The sequence below is a fragment of the Urocitellus parryii genome, unplaced genomic scaffold (assembly GCF_045843805.1).
Source record: "Urocitellus parryii isolate mUroPar1 unplaced genomic scaffold, mUroPar1.hap1 Scaffold_107, whole genome shotgun sequence".
Classification (NCBI taxonomy): Eukaryota; Metazoa; Chordata; class Mammalia; order Rodentia; family Sciuridae; genus Urocitellus; species Urocitellus parryii.
Genome location: NW_027551836.1, coordinates 342,696 through 363,553, shown reverse-complemented (window position 1 = coordinate 363,553; position 20,858 = coordinate 342,696). Strand labels below are relative to the sequence as shown.

The 20,858-nt window shown below is 35.6% G+C and overlaps 1 protein-coding gene across 1 annotated transcript; it reads right to left on the bottom strand.

Moving 5' to 3' along the window:
• Window positions 1-4,502: 4,502 nt before the first annotated feature.
• Window positions 4,503-19,202, bottom strand: LOC144251554 (gamma-butyrobetaine dioxygenase-like). Its single transcript, XM_077794405.1, has 4 exons — window positions 18,987-19,202; window positions 17,925-18,042; window positions 4,695-4,893; window positions 4,503-4,586 (listed from the first exon to the last, which is right to left on the bottom strand). Exons 1-4 carry the CDS (start codon window positions 19,200-19,202, stop codon window positions 4,544-4,546), a joined length of 576 nt encoding a protein of 191 aa, XP_077650531.1. The 3' UTR covers window positions 4,503-4,543.
• Window positions 19,203-20,858: the final 1,656 nt, after the last annotated feature.

The window sequence follows — 20,858 nt, the reverse complement described above, 5'->3', positions numbered from 1 at the left end:
GTGAAATACAAGTGTTTTCTGGAGCTCACTCCAGCTCTGCGGTCTGGCTTTTGTGAGTGAACTTTCTTAAATTTCAAGGTTGAAATTGAGATTCTGGCTTTGACCATCTGAACTAGGCCCATAAATTATACTTCTAACAAATTTCCAGGTGATACTGACATGAATGATCCACGAACCATGCTTGGAAGCATAAAGACTTTTAGAAAACATAAATGTGTAACATGAAAGAGTAGGAAAAATGATATTTGAAACCCGTTCTTCTTTGTGGAAATAGTTCATAGAAAAGATAAACTCCTGTCCCCAGGGATTGCCCTACCTCATTTCACACACCACTGGCCTTCATCACAGTTGGCTTTGGCTCTACTAAGAATGGTGAAGTTGGTAGATCTCCTATTTGATTAGTAGCTCTGAAGAAGAATGTGAGGAAGGTTCAGAGAGAGAAAGGAGAAGCAAGAGCCAAGAAAGTAAGCAGCAGGCAAAAACTTGAGCCACAAAAAGAGGAATTAACAATACCTAGGGACCATAGGTAAAAATCTGGGTCAGGAAATTATTAAAAATGACTAAAAATTGGATAAAAGTGGATGGGGCTTGAGGCAACTACAATTTGAAGATATTATTATGCAGAGGTTGATAAATACTAGACATAATACTAGATATACAATTACATCTATAGCAAGGTATCTAATTTAAATGTGAATCAAAAGCTCAGCTACTAGGGAAGCTGAGGCAAGAGGATCAAGTTCAAGGCCAGGCTGGGCACTTTAGTGAGACCTATTCTCCAACCAAACCTATCAGGCACAAGGCCCTAGGTTCAGTACTATATAGACATGCAAAAATATTCTAGGAAATGGAATAAGAATTTAATTTGTTAATAAGTTGAATATATTAATATGAAAGTCATTGACACCATCTTTATGTAAGAGCAGTCACTGTTGTTTTAGATCAATTAATATTAAAACAATTAAAAGGGATGTTCAGGTTTATTCTCAATCTTTATGCCCACTCTTACTTTTTAGTTAAGATCTTAATGTTGTCAATAAAGAATTCTCCCAACAGGTTGTTAAGATATTGTTATCCAAAGAACTCAATCAAAAACTTTAAACTCAGGGGCTGGGGATGTGGCTCAAGCGGTAGCACGCTTGTCTGGCATGCGTGCGGCCCGGGTTTGATCCTCAGCACCACATACAAACAAAGATGTTGTGTCCGCCAAAAACTAAAAAATAAATATTAAAAAAATATTCTCTCTTATTTGTGCCCAGCCAGACTGCGGCAGTTTATAGCCCCCCAAAACCTCCATGAATTGAAAATATCATAAGTGGCAAATTCATTTTATATGCCCAAATCATGGCTTATAATAACCTATCTTCCACATGCTCAGAATGCTTACATTAACCTACAGTTGGGAAAAATCATCTCTCACTAAAATTATTTCACAACAAAGTGCTAAATATCTCATATAATTTGTTAAATAATGTATAAGAAAGGAAAAACCAAACAGTTGTTGTATATTTTGCACTATTTTAAAGTAGAAATATAATAGGCTGAACCATTGTAGGTCAGGGTTCTTCTATATTACTTCACTCAATACCAGATTAACTTCACAAACATTATGTTGAACTGAGGAGGATATTCACAAAAGGATGCAGTATGATTACACTCATAAAGTATGAAAAGTCAAAAAGTCAAAACGTTATCTGTGGTGTTAGATGTTTATCTAACCTGGAAGAGTGTATAGAAGGAGAACTGAGAAGGCTCATGGGGAGGGATAATGTTGGTTTTTAATCTGAATCCTAGTCATTGGGTCTTTCATTTTATGAAAATTTATTCAAGGATACTCATTTTGTCATGTATGTTATATGATAATAAAAATACTTTTCAAAAAAGATAAATAAGCTCTATATCCTGCTTTTAGTTTAGAGACAGCTAAAATTCTGTAACCTTAACAAATTTATACATGTGAAAAAAAAATAAATGGACTGATAGTGGTAGAATGGCAAAAAATAGAAATCTCTGAAGATAGTAACTACCAAACCATCAACAAAATCACTTTCAAGAAAATTCAGAACAATAACTGAAGCAAAATTTTAGCAGTTTAACTGAATTAAAGAAAAAATTTTGAATGTTTAATTTAATAGAATTTTATTATGCTATTAGAAAGAATGACATTACATTGCAGATTTATCAATTGTCATTCATTCAATCACCCAGCTAGGTGTGTACGCTTTATTCTATATTCCTGTTTTAAACTGTCTGTTAAGCTATTGATATATTCTCTTTCCCTTTTCTTGTGTGTGTAGGGGACATTTCGATGTCAAATTATACTTTATTAAAATTTGATCTTATAAAAAATACCATAATACATTGAATGGGTATAGCCTAAATTATTTCATCCAGATCATGGTCAAAGAGTTTCAATCATATTTTCCTCAGGACATATTCCCTGTTGTGACAGTAATTGGAGAGTTCAGCTTGGACTGTAAAACCTTTCTTCCTACTCTAATCCTTCGCATGTGGCATTCACACAAAGGCTTCAGTTTTCAGAAACAGCCACTCTTTGTGGAGACTAGTGCAGTTTGTGTTTCTCTCTTCCAGGTTCACTTCATCCTTGCTGTCTTTGATCAAAAATCATCTCGCTTTCAAAATGCTTCAGGCAAGGTGCTTCTGACAGTCACTGTTGTTTTCCTAAAGCTTCTCAGTTCCTCTCCTTCTTTTGAAGCCACAACTTCTTTTGCCTGGGAAGTAAGGTATTTTAGTCTGCCCTCTCCTTTTGGTCCTCTTTCATTTGGCCTAGTTGCACAGCTGATGGAATGTCACATTTACCATCCTGAAGAGTGTCAGTATGCTTTTGTCCCTTTTCCAATCTTAAGAGTTAACATTGGAAACATGAAGAGGAAAGCCCAAATTTACACTTTTTCATTCCTTTATTATTACTTGGGTTACAAATGAATTCTTTGGGTTTCAGATTCCTTGTCAGTGAATTGGTGGGTAATATCTATTTCAGAGATCTTGTAAGAATCAGAGAAATAATACACTTGAAGTTCTTAATGATTTCAAGTATATTTCTCCCATTTCCTTTGTTGTTAGTGATGTAATTTTTATGGCAGCCCAAATTCTTGCAGATGGAGGGGATGCAAAAAAAATTTATATGATGTAAATATACTAATGGAATAAACAAATTCTTAGGAAGGAGATGGAGACTAGGTTGTTCATGTCTCAACATGGTAGATAGAATGTTCTGCCATTAATAAACTTGCATAATTTATTAAAGGAAGTTGATTAAATTTTTCTGATGCCTGAGGATGGAACCCAGACAACACACATGCCAGGTGAGTGCGCAACCGCTTGAGCCACATCCCAAGCCCCTCTGCTGCCTTTTTTTAAAAAAAAAATCTAAAACAATGTCTTACTCTAGGTTGGGGTGGCAAATTCAAATGTTAGCAAGGCTCTTAAGGCCTGGGATGGGGTGGTGTTTGGCAAACTCTTCCAGGCACAGCCTCTAATTGTGTCCGGTAGACTGTTCATATGCTGGCTTGTGGGCTCAGTTGTTGCTAGATTTGATTTCTCAAGAAAAAGGCAGATCCATATAAATTTAAAGACTTCCAGTTTTTAAGTGTTGACAACTAATTCCATTTTCTTTCAACATCATGTGCGCCAAACCAAACATATCTGAGTACAGATTTTGTGCTACCAGTTTGTGACCTTTGGATTTTGACGGTCTCTCCTACTTCCAATGCTCTGAGTCCAAAAATAATTGTATCCATCTTGCATGAGGTGCTCACCCGAACTTTAGAAATTCAGTTAAACCCACTCCCCTGCCTTTCAGATATGTCATAATTAATGTTACTTTGTAGGAAATTCTTATGAAAATAGCTTCTTATTCCATAGTTAAAATTAATTATATTTCCTGTTATATTAAAGCACATAGGCTCAATTTTCTGGATGTTATTTTATCTTTTTACATCTGGTGGCTGATTTCAATTCCTTAGGATCCAATGTTATTTTGTGCCAAATCTTGAGAGGTAGAACTTTAATCAACTTTAACATTTATGAAGTTGAGTGCTTTTTAAAAGTCTTAGAGAAACATAATCTTTCATCCTACCTGTTTTGAATTGAATTGTGTCCTTCAGATTCATCTTCAGAACCCAAACATCCAATGTATTTGGAGATAGGGCCTTGAACAAGGTAATTAAGGTTAAATAATATTTTATGGGTATTATCTAATCCAATAAGACTTGTTGTCTACATAAGAAGAGGAAGGAACAGTAGGAGTATGCTGTGTACAGAGGAAAGGCCACATGGAGAAAAACAAGAGAATCAGGTGAAAACCAGTAAAAGAAGCCCTACCATAAACTAATCTAGTCAGTCACTACCTTCATCTTGGACTTCCAGTTGCTATGAGAAAAATTAATTCCTGTTGTTTACATCACCCACTCTCTGGTATTTTGTTACAGAAGATTGAGTAATATACCACCTGTAACTAGCCTAATGTCTTTGTTACCTGAGGTCTTTGATCTTTTGGGCTCTTTAAAAATTCTAGTCATTCTCAGAGAAATTCTTCTTTTAGACTCTTCTTTCCATGTGGCTTCCTAAGACAACATGGACATTACTGTATTTTCAACCAAATGAGTACCCACTTTGGAAAATATATCAAACTGTCTTTGTGATGGCACAATACAAAATATCTGGTAACTCACCCATAAAATGTGAGATAGAGGAAACCAATCCTTTTCCCAAGTTTTATTACTTCTCCTTGCTTGTTAGATGCTCTGATGAGTCGCACAATGCCTACTTTCTTAAGGCTGGAGAGCCACTTGTATGCATGTTCATTATTTTTTAAAACATCTTCAAAACTTAGAGTAGGTAGCTGGAGCTCTGAATCCCAGTATTGATGTTCTGTGAATTAAAGAAATGAAATCATATGAGATTACATTGGTTTAATATAAGGCAGGAACCTTAGAGAAGGGACTAGATCACTAGAGTTGATCTTTAATTGATCATGGAGATTACTAAATGCTAGTTTTACCAGAAATGCCTGTCACCAGGCCTTGCTTCCTGGGAGCATTGCCTCTTGCTACAACTGTGTCTGGCACATAATCAGTATTCAGCATACTACATTTATTGAGGGAATGTTGTTTAACTATGTTCTTAGAAATTCCCTTCCAGGATACTGCTTAGAAGTGACCCTGAAACACTGTGAGTGTTAACAGCTAAGTTCTATTTCTTAACTCCAAATGGATGATAAAATCAGAATGGTGGACTAGAATATCATATGCTTATTCTGTTAGGAGGGTGGGTATAGTCCTTTCTTTCTCTATTTCACCTGATTAAAAGCTATCAGACTGTCTCTGGGATCATGTTGTTCTTTGGAGTCAGTGAGAGTTGGTCATAGTGAAGGAAAGATGAAGGTGTGTTCCTGGGAGGCATAGATGGCTTTGGAGGTGATATGCAGGATATAAAAGTCAAATGCCTTTCCTTAACCCTCTCCTTCCTGATAATTAATTACTTATCAAAATGTTGATCTGTGAAAACATAATGAAAAACAAATGTAAAAAGTATTTGATTTGCAAACTAGGCTTTGCCAAAGGAAATGGAGCACTGAGGAAATATAATTTTTCCAAGGGAAACACCTCAGATACTAACAACTAATTCAGGAAGGACCAAATGCTAGCTAATCCATATCATTTCTTCCTTTCTTGGGAAGGAAATTGCCTTAGAAATGCAAACCTTCCTAACAAGTGATAGAATTAGAACATAATATCTCAATATTATCCTGGGCAGCACTCCCTTTTCTAACTAAGGAATATACCACATTATGGAAACCAATTCCAGAGCCCTCAGTTTCAGAATGGAGAATGGGTCAGTGCCACTTGTACTTGTGAATTGTAAATCATTTTCTCTTTGGTGTCATCATGGCTTGCTCTTCAGAATTAGGAGTTATTTCAGGAATCAGTAGCTTCAGTAGTGCAAAGATATGGCCAGCTATTGAGCTGCTTCTTCTTCTTCTTCTTCTTCTTCTTCTTCTTCTTCTTCTTCTTCTTCTTCTTCTTCTTCTTCTTCCTCCTCCTCCTCCTCCTCCTCTTCCTCCTCCTCATCTTCCTCCTCCTCCTCCTCCTCCTCCTCCCACTCCTCCTCCTCCTCCTCCTCCTCCTCCTCCCCCTCCTCTTCCTCCTCCTCCTCCTCCTCCTCCTCCTCCTCCTCCTCCTTCTTCAACCAGCTAGCTGTATGAGGACATTTGCAGGAATGAGTAGGTGAGTTTATTCAGGAAGTCCAAATTAAGTGATTAATGCATATATTGCCAATGTTTCTGGGTTGTTAATCATGAAAGCTTGCATAATAAACTAGAATTTTCAAGATCTAAATTCCAAACTAAGCTTACCTGGCAGATACATTAATTCAGATGCATTAATTCTCTTTAGTATTGAAGAGATTCTAAAGGCTCAAGTGACTTACTATATCATTTTAGCAAGTCAAAGAGTTACCTAGTTACTGTTTCCTAATTTTTCACTTTAACTCTTTACTCTCTGTGGGACTAACCAAAATAGTAACCAAGTCACCTTGGCAAAGAAAAGCATGGTCCATGTTGCATTAAAACAGAGAAGGTTGGATGAGCCAATAGAAGTCATGAGGTATGGAGGTTTCAGAATAATTACCTTAATTGTTTTTTTTTCAGAGTAGGATGGCATCTCTTGAGCACATTAGCTACCCAATAATTATTTGTTCACTTGTCTTTTCAATAAACCCAACATTTTACCATGTCACAATCAACTATGGGTAGGCAGTAGGTTTTAAGGAGCTCACAGTCTATGGTAGAATCAGACATGGAAGCTAACAATTAAAACACAGTATGACCAGTAGAGGTAGTGGAAGGAGTTCAGGGGAAAGGAAGAGGGAAAGAAAAGAGAGCCACTGAGGATTTAAATTGACCAGATTATATGGTTATGCTGTGTGTATATATGAGAATGTAAGAACAGATATCACCATTATAACGTTCCAACAAAAATATATAAATAAAAAACACAATAGGATAGATACCATAGTTGATGAATGTTTAAGAGGTATCAGGTCTTTTGATCTTTATCTAAAACTCTCTCTATAATGACAACTATTCTTTTACATGCATGAAGTTACTCAGGTGTGTTCCTTCATGCCTCAAGCATTTCTTCTTCTAAAGTCAAACAGAGTTGGCTTTATATGAAAGAGACTCTGTTCAAAGGAGGAATCTACTTGGCTTTGTTTTGAATATTAAATTATGTGGTTGTTTGCTTTAACACTCCCATTTCCTCATTGCATTTTAAGCCCTACATTGTAATATCTGATGTCAATCAAAAAGGTCTGCAAAAAGAAGATGATAAATGTCATGTGTATTACATATTGATTGCCTGTCTAGGAAGGTCATTTGGTTTCCAGCTAGGAGAAAAATTTCCTGGGGCAAATATCAGTGTTATGGGAGTAGATAACCAGTCACCATCTTCCTTCTAAAGTTAATTTCTATACAGACTATATTCAGAAATATAAAAGAAAATGTGAGAACATTTTTACATTAGTGATTCTCAGAAGAAAATTAGGGATCCACATAGTACTAGAGCTGGATGAATGTTAGAGAATCATTTGGCATTTTCATACTGGCTTTAGATTTCCCATCACCATTATTTTTTATCATTGGGTAAAATTTTGCCTATACTACCACTGAGGGTTTTTCTAGTATTCTGGCACGGTGCTAATTTGTGCAAATACATGTTTTCCATTCTTATGCAGCCTGTTGGATGGAATTAGCTACCGTCTGTATGTGTATCTATAACAAATTCATCGTCTTTATCACCAAGGTTTTCTAACTTATTAAGGAAAATTTATTATAATTTTTAGAAAACACATTTTTTTGCTATTGTAAGTCAGCCTAGACAGACTGGTATAGATTATAGTGATGTTCATTAGAACTTTCTGAATTCATGGGAATATTCTATTATCTGCACTATCCAGTGCCATAACTATTAGCAACCAATGGCTGCTGAGACTTGATATCCTGCTAATGAAATTGAAAAACTAATTTTTTACCTTATTAAATTTTAAATAAATTTAAATTGACACATATGACTGGTGACATATAGGCATGGGCAGAACTTGGATGTCCTAATATGGGTTTTATTCATTGTTCTTACTAGCAAGTTTTCGGGGCTCTTCTCTGAGTTTCAGTTTTTTAATTTGTAAATCAGGGACAATTATATTTGTCTTGTAGGTCTTTTTGTGACCATGAAATGAGATTATGCAGAGCATTTAACATAGTGCCTCGCACAGAGTAGACCCATAATAACAATAAAAATACTTAATATTTGCTGAATACTTTCTAAGAGTAATCCCAGTGCTACAAGTTTTAAAAACATTTTTTTTTAGCTCCACAACAAATACATGGGGTGGATGCTTTCAGAATTCCCTTGCTATAACAAATGAACTAGGTGTCCAAGGCACATAGCTAATGACTTGCAGAGCTGGTCAAATCCAGGTGACAGGTCCCCAGGTATGTAATTTCAAAAATTGTACATAAACACTTGATACCTTGAAGTGCTGTCATCATAGGCATTTTTGAATCCTATGTCTAAATGTCCATAGCTTGTCCTACCTTTATAAAGGAAGTCTACTAGGTAATACAGAAAGCAGGGAAAGTTAAATGAGGAACACTTTGTCTGAACTTGTTTGATCATGGGTATTTAACGTTAAACCTTGGCTCCCTGTCAGAATTTTAAATGCAGAGAAAACATTAGGAATAGGGCTCATTGCACAACCCTGCAACAACATCACTATTTACCTTTTGTGAAATGAGCCAAAGCTTTGCACATTTAAAAATCAGCTAACGTTAGCTTCTTTAATTCATGCCAATGTATTTCACTGATCCATTCCTTTTTGGTTTTATTTAAGGCCAGTATCACCTTTCAGAGAGTTTCAGTGACTGTGTGATAGTAAGCTACAATAAACAGAGATTTAAAAGTTTTTTCACAAGATCTAATTGTTTTTAAAACTTTTGAGTTTGTGTTATGACTTATTTGTATATTTTAGAAAACTCTGTTTAAGGGACATACTATTATATTTATAGCATGTTTTCTTCTTTTCTTGAGAATATACTTTTTATAACACCTTTGCAAGAATTTTTGTTTATATATGAGTTATTTTTTCCATTATAAAATAATGCATACACACAAAACTCCATTATTTTTAATTTTAGCAATATGGAAAGATTTGGATTCTTGTAATAAATGTTACTCTTTAGATATGTAAAATTAAGCATATTCACATATCAGAGACTCTGGAAAGAAACAAGCCTGTCAATAAAATATACAGCACAGACCACATTATAAATAACATACAGCTTTCAGAATGTTAATGTCAAGAATACAGTTGCAATAGTTTTTAAGTTCTGTAGAACTTCTAATGTTTTTAACCATAGCTCTCATTTTGGAATGCCCTTGCAGGAGCTTTGCAAACATCCAAAACGGAGGGATACAGCCCATCAAAGAACCTATTACTAAATATGAACCACTCAAACATTGTGTTATACTAAAGGTGACTTTTAGAGACAGTCCTGTGACTAGCCAGTTTCCAAATTCATCATGCTCTCTTGAATATAAAACGCCAATTTTCAGAGAGAAGTAGTAGTACTCTATTTCATTAACTCTAATGGGTAAATTATTCTGTGATATCTGCACACAATATTAAAACTTTAACCTTGAAAGAGTAATTTAAGAACATTTTCCTATTTCCTACCAACTGCAAAACCTAACTATCAGAGGAGCCAAAAGAAAATATATCGGACCAGAGTAAATCATTTGCCAAGAGAATACATTAAAAACAAATTTAAGTTTCATGCTTGGGTATGAATACATAAACTGAATGGAAAATGATGGCACATTTAAGGTATGAACCACTCTTCCTAATTTAACTAATGCTCTTACTAATAAATGCTTCCTTGAACATGTGCTTCACACATCATAAAATTTATGAACAGGCCACACACTGGCTTTCAAGGAATCATTTGTACAGGTTTCCTTCTGAAGGTTAAGCACCACATTCCAGGGGCCTGAGTTATGTTTAAAAAAGGAAAAGACACAAAGAAGATATTTAGCTAAAAATTTATGAGCACAGCATGTTGGTTTGCAATGTGTTATTTCAGGAGTTTAGGACCTTCTGTCTACCTGCACTGAATTAAGCTTCTGGCTCTGAAATGGCATCAAGAGCATCAAGAGAAAGGGCCCTACCAAAACCAAAGTCTGACTGCTGTTAGAGAAAAGGTACCTGAAAGGAAGGAAATAGGGCTTTGATTCTCTTTTCCAGCACTATTTGAGAGATTGCTTTCTTTTGTATATTCTTTCACCTCGTGTTCAGGGAATTCTATGTGTCTTTCAAAAATTCTGGCTACTTGTTGTCTCTTAAGAGGTATTCCTGAGAGGAGGATTCAAATATGAATAATTTATTAAAGAGTTAGTCCTGTAAGCACTAAAAAGAGATGGGGATGCAAGAGAGTAGAAAGCCTGTGGAAAGAGTTTCAGTGAGTGGGTTATGGCTTTTGGCAATGTGGGACCTTATACAGTGACTCTAGAATTATACTCTAGTGGTGTTCCAGCTATGGTGCAAGGAGATGCAGAGGCCCAAACACCCACTCTTCACTCCTGGGTCTTTCTGGTCTTCCCTATGTGCAAGCAGAGCATGCTCCCCCATACAGGGAAGGCAAGTGGCAATTTTGCAGTTGGAAGGTGCTGGCTTGTGTAGGATGAGTGCTGAGGGGCACCAACAACCTCTGTGATGCCCTGCTACTGGAAATCTCCTGAATCTGCTAAAGGTGGGTTAGATGCCTGTATCCTCTAGCCTCCCAGCACTGGTACATACCTCAGTCCCAGTGATTACCTCATGATGTGGAAATTATACTGAATACATATTTATCAAATGCCCTGTTGGGGCAAGAGATCAAATGCACGTGCACGCACACGCACACACACACACACACAGTTGATGTGATAGCTGCCTTTGTAAAGGGAAAAGGTTGTATAAACAAAGAAGCAGAGAGAAAAACATAAAGAATAAAAAAATTTGGCAAGTGTTATGAGTGTAACCAGTAGGGTCAATGAAAATAGAAAACAATTGTTGGGGTTGAGGTGGGGAACTTATTTACATGTCTCAGTCAAGAAAAGCTAAGTTGAAGAGCAATTATTTAAACCAAATGCCTAGGATTAAGAGAAAACCCTCATACAAAGGAAAGGGAGAAGAATGTGCAAGCAGGAGAGACAGGGAGAGATGGAGCATCTCCTAGCTTTCTAGAGAAACTCAGAGTCACTGAAACTAGGGCAGAGATTTTCACTTCCTTTTTAATTTCTAACAAAATTTTAAAAAAACACCGTAGGTTTCCATTGTTATATTATGACTTTGTATTTCAGTGCTACCAGTATATAATTGGTAAAAGGCTTCATTGGGATGTGAGTATACCTTGTAAGATGAATAGGTGAAGTTTGCCCAGAGAGAAAAAGTAGAACAAGTAATCCAGGAAGCAGGTAGAACTGGAATTAAAGTCCACACACTTGTGGAGGGGGTGCCAGATTGTAGAATGACTTAATAGCCCAAATGATAGCTAGATTTTATTCTTCAAGCAAGGAGACACCAAAGTAAAGAGGGGGAGGGGAGATGATCTTGTGTATCAGGGACATTACTCTGCATAGTTGTACAAGCCTACTGTGGACAGCCTAGTTAACTCAGGAATCCAGGCATGAAATGATAAATAAAGGTTCCAACTAAGTTGTCATAAGATACAGCTTGTGCAATATTTGCCTCTATAACCTGTTAAATATCATTCTTCTCAGTGCCAACAGTGTTCATGGAAACTTGAAAGCCACCTGGAGGAAAGAATTTCTATGATAGGACTCTGCATTCAAAAAAAGAATAATATACTGTCTAGAGCATTAAGAAAACTCTCAGGGCTACGCTCTGTGTTCATTTATATCCATGTCAGGGGAGTCCTGTGAAAACTAAGTAACTACTTACCCTGCAGCATTGCCTTTCACTTAGCATTGCATTAATCAAGAAGGTGGCTGCATACTATCAAGCAGATAGATTTTGGAGCTTAGAAAGGTTGAATGAGTTGCTTAAAGTCACAGATCCATCAAGGCCTAGGGCTCACAGTACTTTAATCTCAGTGCTCTAGTGCCCTTTTGATTAAGAGCAAAGTTATGCATTGATACAAACATAGAATTTCAAGATAAAAAAATCAGTAAAGTTAGAGAACTCACTGATCAGAGTAGAACTTTTTCTAATTTGCTCAACTAAAATTAGGCAAATCCACAGAATGAAATGGGAAAAAAAATCTGTCTCTTTTTTCCAAAAAAGATAGCACATCGCTATTCCATGGACATATTTGAAAGTCTGGGCTTGAAATTTAAAAGAAGAAATTTAAATCTGATAAAGATACCTACAACTTCAATACTAAGGTTGTATAGTTCATAGTCTGTCATCTTGAAGAAGCAAAGTAAAACCAGAAATAAGAAGAAATAATTTTTAACTAGTTATTATTTATTTATTTGATTAGTGAATTTCCTGATATGTAGGCTCTAGCAAAAATGTCAGGCTAAATTTATACCTTATCTGTAGGTTTGGGAAACGTGAAGTTAACATACAACTTTACTTTTTGAAATTGTCACCCTTAGGAATAAATTCCTAAATTCGTAATTCTAAATTTTCAATCCAAATGGCAATGTTATAAAACTCATTCCAGGGGTATAGAAAAAAGTAAGCTAAGCTTGTAAGAAAGAGACCACTAATCTAGAAATTGTGGGCACAACCTCTAGATTATTATTATAATAATGTAGATCACTCCAGGCTCTGTCTTCCCTGTTGGGCTGACAGAACAAGGGCAATCCAGTCTCTTAGAAGGACATTGGATCCTTTAGATATTTTATCTAAGTTTACCAAGTACAATGAGGAAATTAAGTAGGAATACAAAATAATATTTAATTTAGAAAAAAAGTAGGACACATTAAAAGACATCAACAAGGAACAGAGTAATCTCACAGATAACTAGGTAGGTATATTCTATCAAAACTCCAAAGATCTAAAAGTCAAGAGGCCTTTTGTACATATAACAGGTTCAACAGAATGGAGACTCAGCTCATGAGCCAAGGAGACCTCAGAAAAGTTTTTTTATTAGGTCTCTTTTGGGGGGGAGATAAGCATATTTGGGAGATGGCCTTGTGGCTCAATTGCAGCTGTTTGACAAGGTTGTTCAGAAGCCGTTGTGACCTGGTAACTTGGAGACCCTGGAACATGTTAAAGCTGCCTGAGAAATGAAAAACAAAATCTTCCATCTCTGTTTATAATCCCCAAGGACAGTAATCCGTGAAATAAATACCCTCACTCCCCTCGCTCCATCGAAGACTCCCAACAATGGATGGGTCAAGGCTCAGAGATGGGATAAAATAACAAATGGGCTTAGACATTTTTATTGTGTGTGTTAGTTTCCAACTAAATACATATACACATGATTTTTGCTTTTTGACAAGGTTCTGTAAAAACGGCTTCTTAACCAAACAAGCCCTGTTCTTTACACTGTAATAACAATCTTCATCTTCAAGTAAACAGAGTTCTCTTTGAGAAAGGAAAGCTCTGTGTTTTTCCTTGCTGTGGGCAAGGCAAGTAGATTTTAGAGGGCCCTGAGAGTAACTTGAGAGTTTTTACTTCTGTGGCTTGTTCTTTTGAAACAAAGGAAGGGATTACAGCTATAGACTGAGGGGTTTTCATTGGATTAAGTAGATGGCCAAGGCTGGCTCTGCTATAAGAGAGGCATACAGAATTGAGAGGAAAATGTTCTCTTTTGACTGTATAAAGGGCTTAGTCCTGGAGTCCTGAGAAATCTGAGCTTATAATCTCAAATTGAAAAAAAAGATATTTTCTCTAAATTATAACTTTTAAAATTCAATTTTCCATAACAAATATTAAAATCAGAGTCTGATATATTTTAGTACCAATTCAAAGAGATGATTAAAACCAAAGAGAAAAGCACACATTCATTTATTTTGACACTGAGTATTAATAAAAGAATAAGTATTTGCAGATCAGTCATTTTATGTACCTCATATAGTATTTTTTTCCAGTTTAGTTCTGTCAATCTTGCTTACCAGTCACAAAAACGAGTGTATAATTATATTGAAATTTTTCATAGAAGTTAAAACAATTGCATAATACAATTTTGTTTTTAGTATTCTATTAAAGTCCTCAATTTTCATCCATGTATTTGGAAATATTCATAGGCTAGGCTTTATCAGTCAAGTTTTTACTTGATAGAGATGAGAATGGGGCCACCAACTTCCCACCCTATATGTTAATATATGTTTCTTTGAATACAAATTCTTCCCCAACCTTTCTTCCCTTTAAGTCATCATTGTCTCTGATGGTACCATTCCTAGGCCATGCTATGGGTCCCTGTTCCCTGTCTCTCCACATACAGTCCATGCAACACACAGCTGGGACTACAATGCAAATTTGATCCTTTCACTCTCTTCATAAGAAGAATGCAAACCCAGGGACAAAGACACACACTGCAGGAGGGGAGACTGCAACAAAAGCAAAGCATTTTAGCTGTTCACAGACTTGTAGGCATTTGAGAAATAATATTCATTTTATTAAAATCAACTGACTCAACTCCAAAAATGTAAAATTCAGCCAAAAAAATTAAGGTGATCTTAAACCTGTAAAGATCTTCAGCTCATTTCTTTGACCTCATAGGATGAGAATCTGTGGGATGCTCATGTAATGGGATATCTGGACTCTATGTTAGGAAGAATCTTTCTTTTCTGTGGGTGGAGGGCCAAGCAGGGCACTTGAGCCCCTTCCTAGTTTGGACCATTCCCTGTCCTGGGTTGCCTAGCAGCTTTAACTTCACCAACAGTTATAACAGTTTCCCCAAATCATCCCTCTATTTAACACTTCAAAGATCTTCTACATGTTTTCTTTTTTCCCTCTGTAGAGAATTTCCTTACTTTCTGTCTTTGCCTAAAAAATTGATGAATTCTTCAGAAGCTGGCTCAAGCATCATTACCTCATCTCCTCAAATTCCTTCTTCTGGGTCACCGTTTACCTTCACTTCATGCTTCAATATACTTAATGTACTCTGCTTACTTGTTTTCATGACTTTGTTCTGTACTAGACATGATAAGTCTTAAAGGATGGACACAAATGCTTTTTCTATTTTGGTATTTTCTTGCAGATTCCCCAGCACAAAATTGGCACACCACTAAATAGAAATTCAGGAAAAATGATTATTATCCACATCTTCCTTTTAGCTGTGACTGTTCCATGTTAGTCTGTTCCATGACTGTCCCACAATCCATCCCACAGCTGATTATCATTTGCCTTTTTAATTTTGTATTCAACAGCTCATTCCAGGAAAAGATCAAGGCCAGTGCCCTGCATCTTGACTCCAGATTTTAAAAATCCTGTGGCCCTCACTCTTAGGAAAAGCAGAGGAGGAGACATTGCTATTGAGATTCAAAACAAAATCCTTCCACAAATGTAACTCAATTTTAGGTGCCCTGGAGTACTGATGTTTGAAAATATGCAATGGCAATGAAATAGAGTCTCAAAATCTGTAGGCAAAAAGCCATAGAACCAATATCCCCAAAATGAACCATTAGTGTCTTCTTTTACTCACCAACTGCACATCTTGGGAACATATTTTGAAAATCTGATCTTGTTTTAAATCATTAAAGTATTTTCCAGTGTCTACATGACAGCCAGTTCTCCTTATATTATTTGTTATTGCAGCCTGTCATTGTGATCAGTTTTTTCCACTACTTAACTGAGTGTAGTATCATTTCTACTTTGCTACTGCCTGATAGTAATGAGAAATGTAAGCTGTAAAACTGCAATCAAGAAATGTTAATAGGGGGTGACCATATCCTTTTACAGTGCTTAAAAGCTTAAGCTGTAATAATAAAATGTTGGCTTTTATTTCCTTAAATAATCTGAAGAAGAACTTGAAGGAAATGAAAGTAAAATCCAACTGGATTACAAAATTAGGGCAGTTAAGAAAAAATACTTTGAGTACCAGAAGAAATCTAAAATAATTAAAAGATAATGCACTTGAGATACTACAATTTGACCCAGACAATTTCTATAAAGTTGTGTAACTGGATACTCCTTGAAGAATCTAGTAATGTGCTCATTGGAAGAAAGCAGAAAAAAAAAAAAAAACATTTTTCCCTGGATACTCATGTGTATTCAACCAGCTAGCAGGATTGAAGAGAGGGAAAAATGGATTCCTGGTGGTTTAGACACAAAACACTAGAACAAAACCTTGTCATCTACAGAATGGTCAGACTAAGGAAGCAGAGAAAATTAATTCTTGACAAGATTAGTCTATGCTTAAAGACAAAGGTGACTATATCATATCCTAGTACTGACAACTACAGGAAAAGGTAAAGCTATCTGGTGCAGTGATTAATTAGTGACAGGCACAGTAATGTATTCTAAGTCTAGCATTCAAAACCATGGATAATTACCACATTCTTGAGAATTTGAAAGAGTAAGGTGAAATCTCTTTTTAGTGTTTGACTCAAGAGTTCCCACAGAGGTGTTACACAATTCTACAAGGTTGCTGAAAGGGGTAGCCTTTCAATATGTCTAGTTAATAGTAGCAGAAAAAGTTTAAGGGAACATGTCACATTAGTGTGTTCGTATTAGTCAAGGTTCTGTCAAATACACAAAAATCACCCTGTTCACGATAGTTAGCCTTTAACCCATGTGTAACAAATCTTCAAGATGCAGAGTACGTCATGCACTCCTCCCACCCTCAGGAATGCCTCTGCATTAGCTCTATTATTCTGTATCTCCTACAATTATACTTTAAAATTATCTTTCTCTTTGTTTTAGGTATTTCATTTTATTTTGTCTATTAGCTCAAAAATAAGTCCTCTTTTTTCTACAGAATCCATCCTCTGCTGCTTTTCTGAATATTTTTTCTGGCAACAGATTCTCCTTGAGACACATATACACTCTCTCCAGACAAATGTGCTGGTGTGCAAATGAACACATATACTTTCAGTCACGCTCAACTCACACTTATACTTAATGTGTAAGTCACCATTCTGTGGGTGCATTGATCACATAATTCTATCTGTGGACACCAGGTTAGGAATTCTTGCTTGGCTTTTTTGTGTTGTTCTGGCACTAAGACAAAGTGATTAAGGAGAGGGCTGGGGATGTGGCTCAAGCGGTAGCGCGCTTGCCTGGCATGCGTGCAGCCTGGGTTCGATCATCAGCACCACATAAAAACAAAGATGTTGTGTCCGCCAAAAACTAAAAAATAAATGTTAAAAATTCAAAAATAAATAAATAAGCTGGAAGTCTTCAGCCATAAAAAAAAAGTTATTAAGGAGAAGTCTGCCTCTGGTTCATCCTGCTCCTTTTCAGGGAACACTTATAAAGTGCCAGTGAGAAGCCAGATTTAACTTTAGACAATAAAGACACAGTCTGCTGCAATTCTTTTGTTCCACCTATTTTCAATGTCTTAGAACTCCTCTGTACTTCTTTTCATTTTGACCCAAATGATCTTTAGTGGTAACATTTTAAACATTTTATATAAGTGGCAATATTATTTTTTAAAAATCATAGGGTTTGAATTTGTTGATGAGCAAATTCCTTACCATAAAATCCTTACAAAGTAATGATCAAGAGATAGAAATACAGATCATATCTGGACGTTTATGTATCAAAATATCATAGTGCATCTCATAAGTATGTACCATAAAATTACTAACTACCCTGATTTGAAATTTATACATGTATCAAATTATCAAAGAGTACCCTCTCCAATTATGTACGATTAAAATAATTCTTTTAAAAAGACCCTTACTGATAGTAATGGTTTTAAGTGGCTTTGAAGACTGTAGCAGGATTACCTGGCAAAAACAATTCTTCTTGAAGTTTTGCTCTGGCCTTCCAGGAAAAACATCTTTTCTTCAGACAATCAGCTTCAAATTCACTGCAATGCTCATTTGGCCATGTGATATTCACCTTGTAATAGAAAGAAAATATCACCTAAGTGTACATTATACTTCCAAATAATTGTGTCCTCTCTGGTTGCATCATTTCTCAATGCTATTTAAGGTATTCAGGGAATCTAGTTATCACTTGCAAGTCAAGGTAATACATCTGAGGATGAGTCCACAAAAATAGTTGTGCAAGAAGTAGAATTTGGCTTGACCCAAAGTCCTTTTTCTACAGTCTCTAAACTTGTGATCCCCAAATATTCTGTGAAGACTGAAGTTAGACAGTAATTATGATTCCCGGCAAGGGTATTACAAAGAGTAATGATAATGAGACAGAAATAATATTACTAATAAAAGTGAGAACACCTGGTCCTCAGGTTGAGACAAAGATAAAAGAATGAGAAAAGGATGCCCTTTCTGCTTAAACCTTCCCTTCTGATAAGAATTCTGGTAAATTTGTTCACGCCTCATTTGGTTTTGAGAACTATTCTTTCAGGGCAAAACTTTATACAACTACTAAATAATAAAAAAATACAATGATAAATTTTAAAAAATCATCAGTACTATTTTTTTGAGTGTCCACTGTATGTTGAGCAGTATGTTAAAATATTCTTTTTAAGCCATTTTATCTCATTGAGTTCTGACAGCATTACTATGAACAAATTTTATTAGAATCCCTAGTTTACAAATAAATAAACTGAGGCTCAGAACCACTGACATAGTTGTGTCTTCAATGCCATTCATGGAAAGAATAATGAGCAATAATGCAGATTTTATTAAAAATGGTAGAAGTAATAATAATAGCTTATACTTTCATTTACTGAGTATGATTAATTTGCATTGAGCACTACATTAACATGATTCTATAGTTGTAATATACATAATAACATAAAAACAAGTTATTTGACATAATTTAGACTAGCCCCTTTATTTATTTGGAAGAGAAGGAAATGATTTTTAAGAGTTATTACCTTTTTTGTCAAACTCCAGGTCTTTAATAACAATGTTCACATCAAGGGTTTCCAGGAGAAGTTTCCGTGCTTTTGCAGAATCCAGGTAGCAATGGGAGCACTGGCAGTTGTCTCGCAGCCATACAGCTGGGTAGAGAGACTCTGTCCCATCATTCCAGAGGATTTGCATCAAGTGATTCCCATCTAGTGCTTCTGCCTTTTGCATGGCACAATGCATGTTTCTGGTGTTTGAAGGTAAATCCTGTTAGTGAGATGCTGTTAAATCAGAGTTAAAAGGAATAGTCAGAAGGAGTGGATCTAAACTTGACCTCTGTGATTGTGCACAGTTCAAGTGGACTCTGGCCTCTGTTAGTCACCTAGCTGCCTGAGATTTGACTTATCAATTCTGGGGACTTTGTTCTGATGAGAGCATTTCAGATGCTATAAACAGAAACACAGTGGCTAAAAGTAAACAAGATAAAAAAGAATTCCTTGTTTTTCTTACAGAAATTTTAATAATAAATTCAGAACCAATCCTGGCCAGGATTCAGATAAAAAGAATTCCTTGTTTTTCTCACAGAAATGTTAGATAATAAATTCAGAACCAATGACATACATACTTTTATGTTTGATAAAGGCTGTGAAATTTGTTTTTAAGTGAAAAAATGTTCCACAAATTGATAGTATAACAATCGTGCCTTTGCTATTTTAACTGATGCTCAATTGTATAAGGCCTTAAGATATTTTCATAATACTTAACTAGGAAACTTATTTTAATCAAGGGAATATTGATGTAATTTATTTTAAGGCATATTATAAGTTAGAACATAATGTTACCTCTGGTTTCTCTCTCCCTCTTCCCCCCCCCCTCTCTCTCTCTCTCTCTCTCTCTCTCTCTCTCTCTCTCTATATATATATATATATATATATATATATATATGTGTGTGTGTGTGTCTGTGTGTGTATTTGGTACCATTAATTGGAACCCAGAGGCACTCAACCACTGAGCCACATACCCTACCCATTTTATTTTTCTATTTTGAGACACAATATTTGCTAAATTGCTGAGGCTGGCTTTCAACTTGTGATTCTCTCCTTGGTCTCCTGAGCTGCTGGGATTACATGCATGTCCACCCCACCTGGCTTATTATTTACTCTTTTTCTGATGTAGTACATTGGCTCAATGAAATATTTTCAACAACTTTAAGTTATGCAAGGAATTTGTTTTATTCTCTGAAACTTTCGGCTTTGGTATAAATCAATAGTGTGCTTTGATATTTTGGTTAGTTTATTCTGAACATTTATGGGTTATTTTTATGTACCTTCATCTTAATTTAGAATACATGACTTTTTTAAAATTAAGAGATCCACCAAATTTGGAGATATGCATATCTATGGGAAAGAAAATCTAGTGCAAGTGAGCCACTGTAGTTTTATAGACTTAAAACCCCAGTGTTGATCCTGATTCCATTAATGACTTTATACTTAATATCCAAAAACATGACAGTGCCCTAAATTTCACTTTCTTCATTTTTATTTTCCAGAACGCATAAATAAGGATTAGAGTTTATATAGAAAAAATATAATTTACATGAAAGTAAAACGTCTCAATCTCCCAGGTAATTATCAGTTAATCATTAATAGAAGGTGATGTGAACAATAGAAATGAAACTCCATTGCCTTGAGATACATGTGTTTCTCTCTCTCACAGACACACACACACACACACACACACAGGATGAAGGTTTGTAAAATTCCTTCCATTTATAGCAATTAGGTGGTTCAACACTAATAAGACAAAATTGATCCTTGTTTTTCATGAACTTCTGGCAAAGATTTTATATAACATTAAAAATAACTTTAAAAATACACAATATTAAAATAAAGCAACTTT

What these genes read in the sequence shown, in the direction of transcription:
- LOC144251554 (XM_077794405.1), bottom strand. Translation starts at nt 19,202, where the DNA reads ATGCATTGTGCCATGCAAAAGGCAGAAGCACTAGATGGGAATCACTTG. An exon ending in ACCTGGAGTTTGACAAAAAA is followed by an intron (nt 18,043 to 18,986) that starts GGTAATAACTCT and finishes TCTTTCTATTAC; the next exon opens with AAGGTGAATATCACATGGCC. An exon ending in AGAAGAATTGTTTTTGCCAG is followed by an intron (nt 4,894 to 17,924) that starts GTAATCCTGCTA and finishes TTTAATTCACAG; the next exon opens with AACATCAATACTGGGATTCA.